Below are 20,546 nucleotides of genomic sequence, written 5' to 3'. Positions count from 1 at the left end.
GCTGTAGTTTGAGATTAATGATAGTTCTTACAGTCAGTGAACTCTGTTTCTAATCAGGAAATGTTAACAGTGTACTCAGTTCTATATTTTACATGTGTGCACAGGCAAGTCCTTATCACTTATATTAAAGCACATGACTCTTGGTACTTGTATTCAGGTACCAATAAAATCTAACCTAAGTACATTTTACAGGAAACTTCTCTTCAGTTCAGTCCAGGACCCAGAGTGTGTCAGGTTTCCTTTTAGCTGCTTGACACTGAGGTGTGTCTTAGGTATGAATTAAGTGTATTTATGTATATTTCCTATTTGGGTGTATATAAAAATAAATGATGCCCACAGTTACAGAATATAGCGTATTTATGCATATTCAACTATAAACACTCATTTTCCTATTTTTATTTGTAGTTATCACTTTGAAACCTGAATCCTATCACCTGTTGTGTTCTCAGATATTCAGAAACTTGTGAAAAGATTTAATTTGGGTTCATGTATTTATTTATGTTTTGATCTGTAGCCGTACTTTTGCCAAGTTGCAAGTGCATTTAGCCCCCTATAGGTAATATACTTTGGGAGTCTATTCATGTCCAGGAGAGAGCGAAGATTTGATAGAGGAGAAGTATTTGGTTGGTCCACTAAAAACTCATTTGTAGTTTATTCTAAGAGTTGATAATATTTAACTTAAGTAAAATTTTATGACTATAAGATACTGTCTAAAATTCTGAAATTATTATATACTTTATATATGTTATTATACTCTATTATATATTATATTGATTCTTAGGTAAATCAGAGATGTAAAATCAGTTGTAGAAATGTATGGTAATTTGTTTTCAATTTTACAAAGTCACTAACTAACCTAATCTACTTTGGATAAAATAGGACTGTTGCTTAAAGTCATCCAATGCTATATGGAACATTGACAATGTGCTGAGTTTTAGATTCTAGAGAGTCTTATTATAAGTGGTTTTTGGTGCTTGAATTTATGTATATAAGTATTAACTGCATGCTGTGTTATTTTCTCCATGAAGGGTATACTGGAAATGAAACCACATTTCCTGAAAATGAATATATCTGAACTTAGTTTATGGGTAAGAATCAATCTATTTGAATGTGTAAGTTTTTCCTTCTCTAAAATGTATCTTTGATTTTATGTTTTACTTTTAAGGAAATTATCTATTTTTATGTAATGCAAGATATCTAACAGCTTTATGACATAATTAGGGCTCAATTTTAATGGGCCAAATTGCCGTTTTCATGTGGCAAGTTAAAATTAATATTGGATAAGTGAAGAATTCTAGTTTTACTTATTTTATCACCCATGTTTGTTTCTGGGGAGCAGTGCGTGTGTAGAAACTGTTAGTACAAAGGGAATTTAACTGTAATTCCGTATAAATCTCCTATAATTATTATAATGTTGATAATATTGTATGTATATATTTTTATTTTTGGTGATTTTGGAGTAGCATTCTTTAAGCTGCATTGTTTAGCATTTTTTTTCTTGGGTATGGAGCTAGTTATTTCACAGTTGATTAAAGCATTTATATTTTTCTTCCTCCATTATATGCAAGGAATGGCTATCAGAAGCATCAATTTATTTTTGCTTTATTATGTTTTTCTTTTGTAGGTTATCCAAGGATGTTTTTGGTTATTTGGAACTGTCGTACTCAAGTATTTGACATCTAAAATCTTTGGCATTGCAGACGATGTAAGTGCATTGTTGCTTAAACTTGAAAGACTTTAAAAGAATCAGACAGGCTAAGAATGAATTACCTGAGTTATTAAAGTACCACTATTTAAGCCAGATTCTAATGTGAAGTCTATTTACTTATTTTTTTTAATCTATTTACTATAATAGAAAGTAATAAATGTGACTCTGTGTATAGTCTCTATTCTCCAATATCAATTTCTTGACACAATTCTGTTATTTTATCCTTCTGTATCATAAAGATTTTAAAATTTTAAAGCAAGAAAGCTCTAGAGTCCTAAGCTCAAATGTTAAGGTCCATATAGTCATTTTTCTCTGGTTTCTTCATAATTCCCCTTGGTAACACATCAGTACGCCATCTTCAGAGCCTCTGAATCTATAGACTGTATTATAGCCTCATTCCTCCCATCCCAGGTTTCCCAGTCAGTGCTTGTGAAAGGTTTATTTATAATTTATACCTAATTTATACCTACATTATAGGTAATTTATAATTTATACCTAAATTATAGGTAATTTAATCCAAGTGAGCCTTATTGAGAAGAGAAGGGTTTTTCTTGTCTGTTCTGTTTTGGTATCTGGGTAGGATGGAAATCTGCTTTATAACTTTAAGGATTCCTCCTTGCATAATTTTGCTTTGCCTATTTTATTTTGGTGTTTCAGTAAACACATTAATTAAAAAAGAAGCAACACAGCAACCAGCAAAAGTAAACCATGTACTTTTTTCTGTAATTTATTTTAACAGGCTGTCTTTCCTCTATCCATAATAGATTAAAGCTGTAGTTTTGACACTGGGTCTTGTGAAGTCCTGAGACTTCCAAGGAGTCTTCCGTGGGCTCCACCTACTTCCCAATCATCCTGGAAGTCCCCCCGCTCCACCCAGTGCAGTTTAGCTTTAATTTCTTACACATTGGATAATTATATAGGTTTTCATTAGAACAAGGGAATTTTTTGCTTAAAAAAGATTGAACAGTTGGGTTGTTCAGTGGGTGATCTGCAAGCTGTGGAAAGACTTTTTAAAGTATAAAACTGGCGTCTAAAATTACCTGTTAATTCATTCAATACGTGCCTGCTTTGTGCCTGGCAGTAGAATGCATCCTAGAGACACAAAACTGAGTAAGACACGGTCTAGTGTGAGGTGGAAACGATTTCTAGCAACTGTAATACAATGTGAGGAAGGCTGTGTTAAAAAAACAAGTACAGAAAGCTGCAGAAACATAGAGGAGGAGAGGGGAAGGCTCCTGCCTGAAGTCACCTGCGAAGAGGAGAGCTAAAAGGTGATCGAGTCAGTGAGGATGCAGAGAATGAGCAGGAAAGGAAAGAGCCCAAGTCCTGGGTGAACGGAATCTGTTTCCTCCCTGGGAGAAGACAAACCAGTTAAGGTATTGATTCAGGTTAAAGTGATGTCGTCATTGCTGTCACAGCCTGATGTTGTAGCAGGACCAAACCACAGTTATTTCCAAATCAGAAGTAATTTAATTGCAACTTTAATATTTCTAGGAATCTGTAACACCGATCAAGGACATCAGCTCATAAATTCTGAATTTTGACATTGGTCAGAGGAAGAGAATGGCAAGGTCCCATAGCTCTCAAGAAGCACTTTCATTCACCCCTTTCTATTAAGATAATTAGACACTCGCCTGTTCTTTAGGAGCCAAGTGAGCCAATTTCTCAGTACATCCTGCTTCTGTCACACTCTTCTTGGTAGAAGCTTGAGCTTGTCTACCAGGGAAGCTCAGTACTCAGTGACACAGTTTTCACTGGGAGCTGGTAACATAGGCACCCTCGGCCTGACACAATTCAAAGTTCCAGACTCCCAGAAGGAATGTAGGTGCTGAGGGTAGGCCTGGGTTTGTTCAATTTGGGCACAGTGAGCCGCTGTTCATTCTCACTTAGGGTAGAAGGAGCCATCTGAAATCTAAGTTCTCTGATGCCAGCCAAGTGCCAGCTTTGCAAGCAGGGTTTTCAAAGGATAGCAGTCAGGCCTACTATGTTAACTCTCACCTGAACATCAGGTCTGCCCCATCTTTTCCTATCTTCCATGACTTATTGGATCTTCCGTGAATCTGCATACCACTTCCCAGTTGGTCATAGGTTTGTGGAGAGCTTGGGCTCGAGGATCCCTGCCCGTGTGTGCAGCTTTCTAGTCCACCGGGGATGTGAGAACTTCTTTACCTCCTTGCTGGTTTTCTCATTTCCAGAATCTTTTTAAAATTTCTAGGTAGTCTTCCAGTCTGCTGTTCACTGCACAAGTAATGAAATACTAGGCTGGCAAAGCTGTGAGCTTTCACCTTTCATTTCCTGCCATTCCATACTTTTATTAATAGTGTCTCTGGGCATAGGCATTTTGCTGTCTGCCCCCAAACAAGTCAGGACCCTCCAGTAGCAAAGGTTCTGCTTTTCATGCTCAGCCCCAGCCTCGGGGACTATTGGTCCCACCAAGCGTGGTGCTGATCTGATGGCAGATGGGCCAGCCCAGGCAAGAATGCTGCAGACGCCTTCTACGTCCACTCAGAGTTCATCAGCTCTTGTATGAATGAGTGCTTCTCGGTTTGCTTGCCTTGTGGTCAGTTTCTAGAACCTGATATGGTTGTTTTTGGCAGTTTTGTCCAGTTTTATAGTTGTTATTGGGGAAAAGGATTTGTCAACTTCTCTGCCATAGGAAGCACTCATTTCCATCAATTCTTAATTGTTCGTTCAGTCTTGTGTTTCTCGGATAACCTCACTTGCTCACAATGTAGTATTCTTTCTGTATATTGGATTTGGATTTGGTTGTTAATATTTTTAAGGATTTTTGTCTATATTTATGAGAGAGATTAGTCTGTGGTTTTATTTTCTTACAATGTTTTTTTGTCTGGCTTTGGTTTCAAGGTAATGATAGCTTCTCTATTTCAAAGAGAATTTATGTAGAATTGATATTATTTCTTTGCCTACAGTGTATGGTAGAATTTGACAGTGAAGCCTGCCGGGCCTGGACTTTTCTTCATGCGAGAATTTTCTACTACAAATCCACTTTTTTGAGGAAGTTATTGGTGGTTTATGTCTTTAGAGGAATCTTACCCATTTCATATGTGTCATCAAATGGATTGTATTTAAAAAAAAGTTTTTTTATGTTCATTTAATTTTTGAGAGAGAGAGAGACAACAGAATGTGAGTGGGGAGAGGGGCAAAGAGAGAGACACAGAATCTGAAGCAGGCCCGAGTCTCTGAGCTGTCTGCACAGAGCCTGACTCCGGACTCGAACCCATGAACCATGTGATCATGACCTGAGCTGAAGTCAGACGCTTAACTGACCGAGCCATCCAGGTGCCCCAGGATTGTATTTTTTAGAAAAATTATTATAGCCTGGGGCACCTGAGTGGCTCAGTCGGTTAAGCATCCGACTTCAGCTCAGGTCATGACCTCACTGTGAGTTTGAGCCTGCATCAGGCTCTGTGCTGACAGCTCAGAGCCTGGAGCCTGCTTCGGATTCTGTGCGTGTGTCTCTCTCTCTCTGCCCCTTTCCCACTCGTGTTCTGTTTCTCTCTTCCTCTCTCTCTCAAAAATAATAAATAAACAAGTTTAAAAATTAAAAATTTATTACAGGATTCAATTAGTGAAAATTCTTATTAACATTTTTGCATGTATGTGAAATGGTTTTACATTCTTTTATTTATTCTTATTTGGATTCAGAGTCAATATTGTATTAGTCTCCTATAAAGAGCTGTTTTTTAAGGGGTTTTTGGGGTGTGCTCTTTTTCCTGTTTTCTATTTACTGTATTAATATTTTCAAAGTACCACCTTTTTTGAGTCCTCTGGTTTTGTTGAATTTCTCTTTGTCAACAAATTCTGTCATCCTCATTTCTTATTTCTTTGTGCTGTTCTGTAGCTTTTTCTAATGCTCGAGGGAAAGTGCTTGGCTCTTTTGTTTTCAACCTCTCTTTCTGATAAATGCATTTAAAGCTATACATTTCCCTGTAAGTAGTACTTTTTGTGTATCTTACAAATTAACTATTTAGTGATGTTCTTTTTAGCCTGAAGGTTATTAAATTTTATGCTATTTATGTTAGCTTCTAGCCAAAAGGATTTTTAAAGCCATTTCTAGTTAGCTGTTTTCCAGTTTTATTGCATTTACGATTAGAAAAAAATAATTTGTATTATATCAGTTCTTTAAAATATATTGTGGTGTGGTATGGTATGTGAACATTTAAAAAAATTTTTACCATGTTCAAGGGTAACATGTAGTCTCTCTTGTGAAGTTTGTATTCTCCGTGAGCATATTATTATTCAGGTGTTATGTTAACATTTGTTAACCTTCTATTTTAGTGAGAAATATTTATTTTAGTGAGAAATATTTCTATTTTAGTGAGAAATATTTAACATTTCCAATGAACACTGTCAGCTTACCTATTTCTTCATCAATTTACCTATTCTTACCTATTTCTTCTTACCTATTTCTACATTCTTTTCAGCTCTTGATACACTGTGAATCTATACTGTTAACTGCACATATGTTCATGATGCATATGACCTTGCTTTGCTGTTCATTTTACCAGCATATAAGGTCATTCTGTCTCTTTTCATATATTTTTTGCTTGAATTCAGTTTTGTGAGATGTTACTATTGCTAACCTAGATTTCTTTGGTCCAGTTTATCTAATATATCTTGTTCTCCTCTTTTATTTTCAACCTTTCTATGTACTTTTGTGTTAAACATGTCTTTTGTAGACAATATATATTTGAATTTTCTTCCTAAAACCTAATTTGAGCATCTATCCTTTAATTTGTGAATTTAAGTTCTTTAAATATATGGCACTTACCATTATATTGGGACATTTCTTCCATTGTATTTCAGTTTCCAACTATTTTACATGCTTTTTAGATTTTTCTCCTTTTCATTGGATAGACAGATTTCTTATGCTGTTTAAGGCACTGTATGTTCTTCCTGTTGGTTTCTTAAACTTCTCAGCATACATTTCCTCCCCAACAAAATAGAGTATTTTGGAATTTTTCAACACATTCCCACCACCCCTTATTTAGTTCCCCTCTCCTCCAATCTTCCCACTTCATGTAGGTATCATTTAGGATTTTAGCTATTGTTTGTTTTACATAATTTCCCCCTTTTCTTTGGTCCTTACTCTTTTAGACAATAATGAATTGAAAATTTAGCCAACGTTTTCTCATTTGTTAAATGCAAATAATCCCACTTTCCTCACATGACTTTTTGTGGGAAGCAGATGAGAGGAGGGAAGTAAGAGCACTTGGTAACATGTAAAGAATTACACAGGTAAATTGATCGTCATTCAGAAGGTGGATTTTATTCCAAGGCCTGGCCATTTTTTTAAAGTTTATTTATTTATTTTGAGAGAGAGAAAGAGAGCAAAGAGAGAGACAGAATCTCAAGCAGGCTCCAAGCCATCAGCACAGAGCCCCACACGGGGCTTTAACTTACAAACTGTGAGATCATGACCGGAGCTGAAATCAACAGTCTAACCAACCAAGCCACCCAGGCACCCCTTTCAAAGAGTCTTTTCAATCCCCTTTTCAAAAATCAGAATGAATGTTTCCTCCTTTTCTTTCACTCCATTGCACTTTGTTCCTTATGATTGACAGATGTCTGTATGTGTTACCAAGCCCGCCCTCCCTAGAAGGCTCCAGAAAAGGAGAAGGGTAGTGTATTTCATCAGGCTTAGCACACTGAGCAGGGAAAACCTAAGGATGAAAGCTCTGGTATGTTGATGATGGATCGTGGAAGGCAGGGTGTTGCTGGAGTTACCATTTGTCAGCAAAAGAAGGGAGAACCACGAAGTTGCAGCTCTTTAGCAAAAGCAAGCCTGGCATGGGGACAGCGAGCTCGCCAATGTAGTGAAAGCTATTTTTCAATGCTATTAAGATGAAAATGCACTATTCCACCATATGGCGTAATCTAATGGTACCTCACTTTATTCCTTCCTAGGCTCATATTGGCAACTTATTAACATCAAAATTCTTCAGTTACAAGGATTTTGATACTTTATTGTATACCTGTGCAGCAGAGTTTGACTTTATGGAAAAGGAGGTAAGGTGTGATTTCTAGTTTTCCTTCCCCAGGTTCTGGTCCACTCATTTTTCATAAAGGGCGCTCCTCTTATCTCAGACTCTCCTCTGTGCTGTTACCTCACTTGGAAGGAAAAGGAAAGTGATGGTTTACAGGAAGATGTTCCTACTTACATTAGTACAGCACCCTGAAATGTATGGTCTTTTCTCACTTTGATAATTTGGAAGCATGCATTCAGACTAGCAATAGTTTTTTGAATGAGTAAACACAGAGGCATTTCAAGATGCCTCTTTTCAGGGACAACATTAATTCAGTGACGCTCCCGAGCTCTTACATTTCCATTCATTCAGTGGTTGTTTGTTGGAATAATCTCATTGCTTTGAAATATCGTTGAGTTTGAGTTTGTTCATTCCAACAGCATTTTTCTTTCTAAAACTGTATTCAGACGTTTAAAAGGAAATCAGACAGTAGTGTGGTGGATTGGGAGATGGAAGTCTGCAGTAGTATTCGATGTTGTTGAACACACGACTCTCATTTTGTTCTCTCTCATAGCTTACTAGTTTCTAGTAGTGTGCTGCAAAAAGATATTGTGAGGACCAAATGAGATACAGAGGATAGTACTTTGATATTTTAATGATATTTTTTATAGAATATTATTTTGCAGTAATCAGTGAGCTGGTTTGGTTCAACAAACACATATATATGTGTCTTTTTTAACACCATCCATGCGGCCCCAATTTATTATGATAGTTTACTATCTGTGAAACATTTTCCTTCAGAGCTGTGTGTGTGTATATATTACACTGGTCAACGGTACTTTGTTGACACTTTCATTTTCCTCTCGCTCCCCACTGTGTTCCCTCTGTGTCCTGAGTTACACAGACCAGTGGATGATAGTGCCCCACACTGCAAAGTCCTTTCAACCAGACATTCTGAATTGGGCATGTCCTGCACATGTCCTCTTTACTCCAGTACCTACCAGTCTTCATTCCCAGGTTCTGGCAAGTTTTGACATATAATGGCTAATAAAAACTGTATGAGTGAATGTATTGAGCCCACTGAAAGAAAGGAAGGAAGAGTATCTGCAAGACATTAAAATACGTATTCACAGCAGCTCAAGACTCCTTCAAGCAAGCGGTAAAGGAAATAGAAGGTAAACAGGTAAACACCAGAAGGCATTAGGACTTGGTGGAAGTCCTCTGACATTAGTTAGATACACATGCCGCTGTCACCTGAGAGTAAGAACCATCGGGTAGGTGATAGAAGAAATTGCTTATTGAGGCATAGCCTGGCTTCAGTTAATTTGAAGACAGTAGCAAAGCTGTTTCCAGCCTGCCATTCCTCATCTCCATGGGTATCTTCACAGGGACCGTGCTGTAGAGACAGAGTACTGTGCCAGCTCGGAGAGTGCCTCCATTGTTTGATACATCCATATGGTGGGGAAAAGGGAACAGTTTAACATAATGCATTTGAGAATGATTAATAGATTTGTCTGCATGTAACTTAAGACATCTGACATTAAATATTTCAAAAACCAAAAGGCAAATGACTAAGTGGGATGATTTTTGCCATAAATATGACAAGTGAAACTAGGGATTAAGGTAGTGAGTATAGGAGATTGTCCAAATCAAGAAAAAATTTCAGAGGACTTGGGGTGCCTGGGTGGCTCAGTCGGTTGAGCATCTACCTCTTGATTCCAGCTCAGGTCATGATCTCACGGTTGGTGAGATCGATCCTGCATCAGGCTCTGTGCTGAAGCGTTGAGCACAGAACCTGCTTGGAATTCTCTCTCACCTCTCTCTCTGCCCCTCCACCCGCTCTCAAAATAAATAAATAAACATTTAAAAAAAATTTACCAAGGACTCTTACCCTTCCCCATCACAAAGAATACATCCCCACTCCCACACACCTATGCAGAAATAGGTGAAAGGTGGGAACAGACAACCCATTGGGGAGGAAATGCTGACAACTGATTAAAATGTGAAATTGGTTGTTTCCTTTTTATTTGTTTGTTTGCTTGTTTATTTTGAGGGAGGGGGAGAGGCAATGAGAGAGGTAGAGAGAGGATCCCAAGCAGACTCCACACTGCCAGCACAAAGCCCGATCGATGCAGGGCTCAAACTTATAAATCCTGAGATCATGACCTGAGCCAAGATCAAGAGTCAGACACTTAACTGACTGAGCCGCCCAGGCTTTCCCTAAATTGGTTGTCTTCTTTATTTTCTCTGCATTTTTTAGTTTTTACAATGAGTGTATATAACTTTTATGCTTAGACTAAATCCAACAATTCATAGAAGTATTAAAAGAACTTGTAATTCTAATATTGCACACACATGCTCACCTCTCTCCCTGTGTGGTTGTTTCCCTTGCATTTGTTCTTGTGCATACACTCTGGTGGATCTTTTGGTATTGAGGAAATTGTATGATTTTGTTTCCTTTGTATTAATACTTTCATATATCCACTCCAGTCCCTTCTGTTGGTTTCCTACTGAGAATTATATTGAACTTAGTTTCTTCTTGCCTGGCCACTACTCCCCCCCATTTCTTTTGTAATACTATAATCAGTGACGTTATTTTACTTCCCATGTACTCTCCCCTCTGACCCCTGTTTTAAGAGATCCATTGTATCTGAATTGTCTACACATGTAACCACTCATGCTACTCTGTCACTGTTATATCTGTTACATCCTTGTCATAGTTCTGTAGGTTGGTGTTTTTAACACTGTGTGTTCTGGCATTGAAGCCTCTCCTGCCATTTCTCTATTGTGTGAAGCTTGCTCTCCAATGGATTCCTCAGGAAGGGCCATAGGAACAGTAATCCCTGAGTTTTTACGTGGTCAAATATTCTATCAGTGGCTTATATAAGTGAAATTCTGGCTAGATTCAAAATCTTTGGCTTTTTTTTTTTTTTTTGTATTTTTGTATTTTTCCTTGAGTGTCTTTTTAAAAATATTTATTTATTTATTTATTTATTTTGAGAAAAAGAGAGAGAGAGAGAGAGAGAGAGAGAGAGAGAGATACCCAAACAGGCTCCATGCTGTCAGTGGGGAGCCTGACTTGGGGTCTGAACTCATGAACTGTGAGATCATGACCTGAGCCAAAATGAAGAGTCAGACGCTTAACTGACTGAACCACCCAAGCGCCCCTAAAAAATACTTTTAAAACAAAGTTTTTGAATGTATTTTTAAAATTGTTTGAATTCTTTGTTAAATTGTTAAATACTTTTAACACAGTTTTGACACATTGCCTTTTTAAGGTAAACACCTGTATTTCACACCTTTTCTTATATTTATTGTTAGTTGTTGATAGCAAATGTCTAAATTTTAAATGATAAAATAGTTTTGGATATATGATTTTTGCCTAGACATAGGTCTAGACAAAGACATAATGTAAAATTTACAAATTAGAAATACGTATATTTTAAAATATTAAGTACTATGCAAATGCTTGTAAATAGTAAAATAAAACCATAAAAAAATCTCCTTTTAATGGGACTTCTAACTGAAGTATGCATTTTGGGTTAATAAATTATCAAAATTACTTTCTAATACAGAATAACAAGTGAGAAAATTGGACTAATGAGAGGGAAAATCAGAAAATACTACTTTGTAAAATTAAAATGTATCAGTGTTTTTAATATGATTAAAGCTAGATTTCTCTTGATAAACATATTTGGGAAAATGTACATTATTTAACTCAATAATATAGTGTTATTTTTGTGAAGGTAAATGTTGGTGGTAAGCAAATCAATTGCAATTTAGAAATTTCAAGCCCAGAATTGTTTAAAAGTGTGACTTCAAATAATTGAAATATATATAGGATTGCAGTGTGTAAGGCTTTGGTATTAAATGTTTCTGTAGCTTTTTCTCTGTTATTAAGAAAATGCAAAAATGTTTTTATTTCTCTTGTAAACATTGGTCATTACTGTGTGTGTGTGTGTGTGTGTGTGTGTCTGTGTGTGTGTGTGTGTGTGTGTGTGTGCGTGTGTGTCTTAGTGTGTCTTAGTGTATCTTAGGATCATGGTTACGATTTTTATCCCTCACCAAATGTACAGGAAATGCTCATGCTGTTTAAAGTTAGAGTCCTGCTGACCTTAGGCAAATGTTAAGTTGAGCTCTGTAGTTGGAAACGCTGTGTACAAAAAGTGAACAGTAATCTTCCTAGTCACATTTTATACTTACCAGTGTTCGTGTTTTCAACTCAGCATTTTAGGGATGTTTGTTTCTATGGAAATGCATCTTCATTTTTACGATGGGAGTCAATGGGTATATTGGACTGATGCTCATGTTTCTCACTTATACTTTTTGAAATGAAATTTTGTCTGAAAATATTTTCCTCTAACAAAACATCTCTTTGAATTGCAGACTCCTCTGAGGTATACAAAGACACTGTTGCTTCCGGTTGTTCTGGTTGTGTTTATTGCAATCGTTAGAAAGGTATGTTGATTTGATTACTTAAGAGCTCTTTTTTATAATAAAACATTTTGTTGTTTCTATCCTAGTAGTTAAGTAAACTAGGTTACACGTTAATATGACACAATACATCATATGGATTTGTTGAAACGTTTTCTGTATTTTCTTAATTACAGCCCTTGATGAACATTATAAACCTTAAAAACATTCTATCTGCCAGCATAAAATAGACATAGGAAAAGGATGGCTCGGGTTTTGATGGTCATACATTTTGAAAGACATGATCAAAGAGACCATATTGACCCAGATACAGTTATTTTTGTCTTTGTAAATTACTACTGACTGACTTTTAACTTTATGTAATATTTTCTAAAATATTTAATGTATGCCTTTCTAAGTCATTTGTGCAGTTCTCACTAACCCCTGGATTGAGTTTATTATTATTGATCAAAAAGAAAAAATAGAATACTAACAGTGTATTACCAACATCGATAAAATTGTTAGACTTCCAACTTGGCTTTGATAATGAAATTCTAAGCCCAGATTTAAATCAGGTCAGGGAAGTTCCAATCTTTAGCAAAGAGCAGGTGTGATATTCTCTTTTTTCTTGTAAGAGTTGGTGAATTCTGTAATTGCAAGTGTTTTAAGAGAATAAATAAAGATTAATCTATTATCAAAAAACAGATGATAGATCCTAAAAGTTTTCTGATTTGTAGTTAGTGATTTCTGGGTTAACAGAATGTCGTGTATTTGTAGAATATTCTGTACTATGGTTATTGTTCACATTATATATTTGTACTCTCCCTAGCCATATCACGTGTGTTATTTCACCTGCTTATTTGACAGCTCTGTACGGTACACAGATATTGCCCCCATTTTGACAGATGCAGAATTAGAAGATCATAGAAGTTGTTACCAGCCTCACATCATGTCCATTAAAAAGCAAGGAAGGAATAAGAATCAGACTCTGCACCTTTCCCTCCTTCTTGGGTGTAGTGTAGCATTCAGCTTTGTAGTTGCACCAGCTTTTCAAATCTAATGAGTTTGTGGTCAGTTTCTGCTATATGCCAGGCTCTGTGCTTCCTTTGCACTTTTGCATACTTTGTGTAGGTGTGCAGCTAGTAGGTAAATCAGAAAGTACCAACGTTGGCAATCCAGAATCCATTAAAAAGGCAGCAACCTGGATGGCTAGAGATGACAAAAGCAATTACATCAGGTTAAAAAAGCTGAGATGTTTGATTTAAAGAAGGATTCATTTGGACAAAAGATAATTATTTTCAAATATTTAAAGCCTACCCCTTGGAAATACGATTACACTCATTCTGGCTCCTTAGAATTATGGCCAATTCTACGAGGTTGGACTTTGGACCAGAATTGATCTGGACTGACAAAGTGTTGTAGATTTAAGCAGCAGTTGGGTGGTTCTTCCAAGGGCTAGATTAAAACGTGCAAGCAGTGTCCAAGAGGGCATCCATACTGGGGATAGGATTTCAGATTAGATGACCTTACCTGGCTGCTAACTGTGCAAACCCAGTGTTTAGTTAGTTGTGCTTATCAGTCTCTGAGGCAGTTGTCTGGGTATATGGGGTATATGTGCATGATTAAGAAGAGGCATTGCTAGTGACCTTGGCATGGTGGAGTTCACTGAATGTGGACTGGAAGCCAGAAGGTCAGGTTTCACGACCTATTAATGCTTCCGAGTTGTTGTCCACCTTCCAGGAGATCATCTAATCCATCTGAGCCCATTGCTCATGTACGAAATGAAGATAAGAAAATCTATTTGAACAGGGTTGTTGGGTATTAGATATATGATCAAGTACTGTACAAATGTAAGATTAGGTTGTTGTAGTTATTATTTCCTGAGTCATCTCTTATCCCTATACTTATATTTTTAAGTAGAGTTTGAAAATTTAGAAGATACGTTAGTTACAATTTTGTTTTTCCCAAAACAACTCTTCTTAAGTGTTAAAAAATCTATTTGCAGATTATTAGTGACATGTGGGGTGTCTTAACTAAACAACAGACACAAATGAGGTAAGTATGCTATTAATCATTTTGTTACATTATCTATTAAATAGATATCTACAAGGTATTAATTTTATAATTCATGTGGTGTGGTACACTCAACATTTGATCATGGATGTTTTCGATTGTTGTCATTCCCCTTCTTTGCTTTTCTCATGATCCCCTATCCATGCAGAGCTCAGTAAATTACTTATTCATACCTCAGATTCCATCCATACAATCTGATATTAGGCCTACACATAATCTGTACTTGAAGGACACAGCTTTGTGCTTCAGTTTATCAGGGAAAATAAATTATTCTGTTGTTGGTTCTAGGACCAATGGACTGGACTGCCTTTTGAGAGAAGAGCAGGGAAATAGAAAACTGATTCCATACTTTACTTTTTACACAAAATAAATTCCAGATGGAATAGAGATTTAAATGTAGGAAAAAACCCAAAACCCCAATATTAAGCAAGAGATTATTTTAGGACTCTTAGGATGAGAGAGGCCTTGTTAAGTATGACATAAAACCTGTACGCTAAAAGGAAAGACTGAAAAGGCTGACTAGATAAATATTTTGGTTTGATGAGATACTTGTAAGCATTGTTCAGAGAAAAAGACAAATTGGGTACAATAGTCACAATATATGACAAAGGACAAATGACTCATGTATAAAGGACTTCTATGAATTAACAGGAAAAATGCTAAAACCCTATTGGAAAATGAGTGAAGTACACAAAAGAGGCAATTGAGAGAAAAATAGTCACTTTCCCTTTTCCCACCACACTCATGTCCCCTGGACCTCCTTGCTGCTCTGTAACCGTGGCCCGTTGCTTCCTGCCTGGCAGTTTTGCACTGTTTGTACCCCAAGGCTGTAATTGTGCCTCTGCTCCCCACAGCTTGGCTCTGCATGTGGCCAATTCCTTTAATTCTTGTTTAAATGTTACCTCCTTCAAGAAGCCTTTCCTGACCATCACTTCCCTGTAGATTCCTTGTCTCCTGGCTTGTTATTCTTCATCATCATATGCCCTTATCTTCCTCTCTCCGAATTTATCACCATTTATACTTGAACATCTCCTATGGCACTGCCATTCTCCCCCACATCTCTCTTCTCTGATCACGGTGTCTTTGTACTTAGCCCATTAAGGACTACTTCCTACTATAGGGTTATGCACTATCTGTCTCTTTGCCTCAAGTGCTCTTCCTGAGGGTTGCTCAACCTCAAACTCTCTGCTTCTTCAGGCCTTACTCAAATGTCACTCAGTGACCCCATTGATTGCTATACGCCTTCCCCACCATTCCCTGCATCTTTTGCCCTGTTTTCACTCTCTCCACGGTACTTCTCACTGTTTGACAAATGTTTACTTACTTGCATTTTGTTTCTCCCTTTACTATATGTAAGTTCTATGAGGGCAAAGATTTTTTTCCCCATCTTATCTACTGCTGTGTCTCCAGTGTCATCGGTGCTCAGTGGGATTGAGGATGGATAGGTTTGTACCTTGTAGTCCTGAGGGGTTCATTTTAGTACGGAGAGACAGATGATAATAAGAAACCAATAAATGAACATCTTTGAGGAGATAAAGCAGGGAAATGGAGTAGGAGTGATTATGGAGAGGGGTGGCACGAGACCAGAGGGAGATGCAGGGACCTCTAAGCGTACATCTTTTCTCAGGAAAATTAAAGCTGTCAAGTAGAACTAAAGAGGGAATTTTGTGGCTATTTGTATATTCCAGAACCACTGATGAAAAAATCTTTTATGTGGTTTCCTAAATTATCTCTATAGCAGCCCCAGCTTGGGGGGGACCTCAGGTGGGGCTCCTCTCCCTGGGGATGAGAAGCAGGGGAACAGAACTATGAAGTCTTCAGTGTTCCCTTCACTTCCCTCCCTGCTTTAGCAGGACATCACAGGGAGGGACCTGCTACACCACGGTGTCCCTTTTGTTGGCCCAGGAATTGTCTCTGTAGTCAAATGTGCAAGGTATGCTCCAAGGTCAATTTTTTAAAAATAAACTGTCTTTTAAAAGATTATGGCACCAGTTTGGGTTCATAACTTTGTAATTTTTGTTTACATATATATGTCCTTGGAATATTACAGAAATTGTAAAACTTGTATTTGTAAGATAAAAATGCAAATAATTGAAGTGCTTCAACAATGATTCAACAGTAATATTTCTTATTCCATTTCAGAAAACACCAGTTTGATCATGGAGAGGTAAAGACTTAATATTACTAAAACATACTTTATTTCAATGTGTGTGTGTGTGTGTGTGTGTGTGTATGTATGTATGTATATATATATGTGTGTATATATATGTGTGTGTGTATATATATGTGTGCGTGTGTGTGTGTGTGTGTGTGTGTACACACACTTTTTTTCTTTCAGTTCCAGTTTCTAAGTATTGGTATTTGTTACTAATCATCTTCAAAATAGGCCTGTATGTGTTTTTATGAGACTGTTACAAACATGACCATTCATTTGTTAAAACCGTTAAGTAGGAAACCCATTTGGTCTGCTCTGATCATCCTCAGAAGATCCAGTTTATTGCTAAATGCATGTGGAGTGTCTTTTGCTTGACTGGAGATGGCTTTCCTCTCTACTCACCTTGCCCTGAGGCTTTGGAGGTGTGACTGGTTGCTCCTGCCATCTCCTGGTGGTTTCACTTGTTTATCTTTTTTTCTTTCTTGTTTTGTTTTGTTTTTACTTGAGATCTAATTGACATGTAACCTGATATTGATTTCAGGTGTATGGCATAAGTAATCAGATTTGTAGACATTGTGAGATGATCACCACAATAAGTCTAGCTAACATCCATCACCATACGTAGTTACAAAATAATTTTTTTTCCCCTGGGATGGCCTTTAAGATCTACTCTCTTAGCAACAGCATGGTGACTATAGCTGATAATACTGTATTGCATATTTCTGCCTGGTTTTGATGGCTCTTCCAAGGCAGACTCTGGGATCTTAAATAGTACTTACTTTTGTTTACCGCTTTCCTGTGTTAATCTGATGGTATCATCAAGGTAGATTCAGAGATGTGGGCTTTGGTAACTATGGACTTAACCCTGAGCAGAATTCTAGAACAACTTGCTTTAGTGACTTTATCATTTTAGGCTTTTAATAAAATGGAGAGGTTTGAAAGTGAACTTGTAGACTCGTTTATTTCAGAAGTCAAAGTATTGTTGCGAAGCAAAAGTACTCTTCTGGATATTCATCTATTTAACAATATATTAAACTGTAGGAGTAAAAAATATTTTCTCTTTCTTTCAGCTAGTTTATCATGCATTGCAACTGTTAGCATATACAGCCCTCGGTATTTTAATTATGAGACTAAAACTCTTCTTGACCCCACACATGTGTGTTATGGCTTCTTTGATCTGTTCAAGACAGGTAAGATCGTTATGTTGGTGTTGTAGTTGCTATGATCACTTTACCCCAGCCTATGTCATTGAATGACCCTGAAATAATATTGAATAACTCAAAATTCTTTAAATTGTCATAAAGTTCTTCATGGATTTATATTAATCGTTCATAAAGGGTAAGGGCCAAAACAGGTCATTTATCCTTCTAACTTCTAAGACATTCCTTGGCATACAACAGACGCTCAAATAGTACAGGCTGAATTCATGAATGATCCCTACAGATGTTGATAGAAAGCAGAGCGTCATTGTAGAAATATTTTTTTGTTGTTTTGACATTCCTATCACATAGAATTCTAGCCAGTGATTTCAAGTTACAGTTGCTTTCAAATAGATGTTCTTTTTCAGTATCAAGCTTAAAAAAATATTTTTCTCATTTGAGTGTACATTTGTATGCACATCCCTGCCTTTTTAAAATTTAGTGTAAGCCATTTTGGTTATTTGCTGCTTATTTTCCCTGGATAACTGTGTCCTTGCTCTGTATTCACAGATTGATGCTTCTGCATCGTGTCACCTTTTCATCAACCAATTAGCCAAGGTCCAGCAGCAGTACCTCTTTTAAATTTAACAAATATTTACTAAGCATCTATACCATACTCTAAGGATGAGCGTAGAATGGCATGATAGAAAAATCAAGAAGAAATAATATATATCTGCCCTCAAGAGGCTTGAAGTCTAACTCTAAAGATATAGAGAAATTAAGGAGAGAATAATAGGGGTAAAGTGTTATTATTGAGTGTGGACTATTAAAATGGAAAAATCAGCTAGCCTCAAGTTTTCCAATCAGAATGTTGGTGTTGTGTTAAAGAGGGACAGCTTTCTAGAGACCTACCTGTCTTGGTATGAAGCTGCTGTTCCTGATTCCTCCGGGCTGGGCAGGAAAGGAGGCTGGCAGGAAGCCCGCACCATGACTGAAGATAGAGAGCATGGCCCCGGGATGGCTTCACAGGTGTGGGACCTTTGCAAATGCACGAGGGCCCACACTCAGAAGGACCCTACATCTAGTTGGGTGCTCTTCTGTTGGTCTTTGGAACTTCTAAATACTTTTTAAACGAGAGACCCTACCTTTTCTTTTTGCATTGGGCCTGACAAATTATGTAGGTGGTCCTGGCCTTACCTGAAGCTAGAATTAGCACAAATTGAGAGAAGAACTTCTTAAATTATGTCCCACCTATGTAAGGCTTATGGTAAAATTCTTTTAATCCCCCTGGTCATTGTTGCTGGAACTTTTTCGTAGGATAATTAATCATTTATCTGTGACTCTACCAGAGACTGTGTTCTTCTCTGGGAAGAACTTATGTTTATTTGATACAGGCTGCTTTGTACTAATTATCAACATATTCTTAATTTGGTTTCAGCTATTTGGATGGCTCTTTTGCAAAGTACATCCTGGTGCTGTTGTTTTTGCTGTCTTAGCAGCAATGTCAATACAGGGTTCAGCAAATCTACAAACCCAATGGAATATTGTAGGGGAATTCAGCAATTTGCCACAAGAAGAGCTTATAGAATGGATCAAATACAGTACTAAACCAGGTAAGTTTCCCTCACGGTTTCATATGCCCCTGCAAAATCTTAAACCCAACTTACTTCCAGTGGCCTTACTCTAAGTAGTGTTGCTTCTAGATTATTCAGAAAAAGAGAGATGTCAGTCTTACTTAAATGGTTTGCCAAGGAAATGTTACATATATTTTCTTAGTAATCTGTTTTGCTATTTTCCTTAAATACCAATGTTTTTTCAAAATTTATCCAAGATTTTACATTGCGAGATTTAAAATAATTTTTGTTGTGCTTATTTTCCTAATGAGTTTTTAATCTTAGTCCTGCACATTCCTCCTTGAAATGAACTCATGGAGTATGGCATTTTATCCAAGGGAGATTTTGTTGTCTGAGTATCAAATGACTGAATTTTAAATCATTTTCCAGGATCCCTTGGTGCTATAAAACTTTCCTAGCCAATTTGATACTTCTTTCCTAGGGGCAGGAAAGATTTCTAAGACATTACAAAAACAAACAAACAAAGAAAACCCCAGAAATCCTCAGTGATGAAATGAGGAGGCTCTAACTTCCCAAGAAAATTGTTTATCCAGGCCAGGTTGCTGATAGCCATTTTTCCAACTTCAGTCTGGTTCTTCCATTGAATCTTTAAGTTGTTCTGGGCCTCCGTTTTTTCACCTGGGAAGTGATTGAGTTGACCCAGAAGGAGACCCTTGTGACACTCACTGAGTCTCCTGAGACCTTCTTTCCTGCTTTGCAGACGCGGTGTTTGCGGGTGCCATGCCCACAATGGCAAGTGTTAAACTCTCTGCACTTCGGCCCATTGTGAATCATCCACATTATGAAGATGCAGGTTTAAGGTTAGTACACAGTTCTCATGTTGCCCAAAACAAATTTCCCACACAAATAGTGAGCGAGGGAACCAGCAAAATAACGAGGCTGTGGTGAATGGGGATTTATAGAGTTAGGGGAGAAAACAAGGCTGAAATAAGAGGGCTGAGTTCGATACAAACTGGTAAGGCTCCACAGGGCAATAAATCTACAACCTTTTCTGCCTTTTGTACGAGGCAGCCAAATGAAATCATAGTGTGTCCTTTTTCTCCAGGTGAGCAGGGCTGCAAGCCACGTAGGTTCTTGTTAGTCATCACCGTCCTTGTGCTCCCCAGAAGATTCATTAGCCTCTAGCTTTTATTAAGGTGCCCTTTTGGCTATTTTTTCTTGAATTCTCAAGAGTCAGTTGAAACGGAATCTCATTCAAAGAAGATTTTATTCTGATTTTCACCTGTGTAGCCTACTAGAATGATCTTGGTTTTTGTTTTTTACTACTTTTCATAAGTTAGAGTATTGTGTTCTCTTTTAAAAAGGACATAGATTTAATTTTCATACAGTTTCTGGGGCTAGGTCAAGCTATCCCTGTCACTGGGTGACTCCTCTTAATGTATTCATTGTGTAACGGTGAGACATACATTTTATAAATAAAAAAACTTTTTCATTAAA

The 20,546-nt window shown here is 37.2% G+C and overlaps 1 protein-coding gene across 7 annotated transcripts in view; it reads left to right on the top strand.

Moving 5' to 3' along the window:
- Positions 1 to 20,546, top strand: part of DPY19L1 (dpy-19 like C-mannosyltransferase 1) — a 105,947-nt gene that overhangs the window by 75,427 nt on the left and 9,974 nt on the right. For all 7 annotated transcript variants that reach the window (XM_047095224.1, XM_047095225.1, XM_047095226.1 and 4 more), the window contains 9 exons: positions 1,029 to 1,088; positions 1,625 to 1,705; positions 7,637 to 7,738; positions 12,082 to 12,153; positions 14,114 to 14,163; positions 16,324 to 16,348; positions 17,407 to 17,526; positions 18,914 to 19,088; positions 19,810 to 19,909. In XM_047095224.1, coding sequence (XP_046951180.1) covers positions 1,029 to 1,088; positions 1,625 to 1,705; positions 7,637 to 7,738; positions 12,082 to 12,153; positions 14,114 to 14,163; positions 16,324 to 16,348; positions 17,407 to 17,526; positions 18,914 to 19,088; positions 19,810 to 19,909 — 785 coding nt within the window. The remainder of the gene's footprint in view (positions 1 to 1,028; positions 1,089 to 1,624; positions 1,706 to 7,636; positions 7,739 to 12,081; positions 12,154 to 14,113; positions 14,164 to 16,323; positions 16,349 to 17,406; positions 17,527 to 18,913; positions 19,089 to 19,809; positions 19,910 to 20,546) is intronic.

Source organism: Lynx rufus, unplaced genomic scaffold (assembly GCF_022079265.1).
Source record: "Lynx rufus isolate CCGP_SWC_20201006 ecotype Redwood Valley unplaced genomic scaffold, mLynRuf1.p SCAF_4, whole genome shotgun sequence".
Taxonomy (NCBI): domain Eukaryota; kingdom Metazoa; phylum Chordata; class Mammalia; order Carnivora; family Felidae; genus Lynx; species Lynx rufus.
This window is presented reverse-complemented; position numbering and strand designations above follow the sequence as displayed.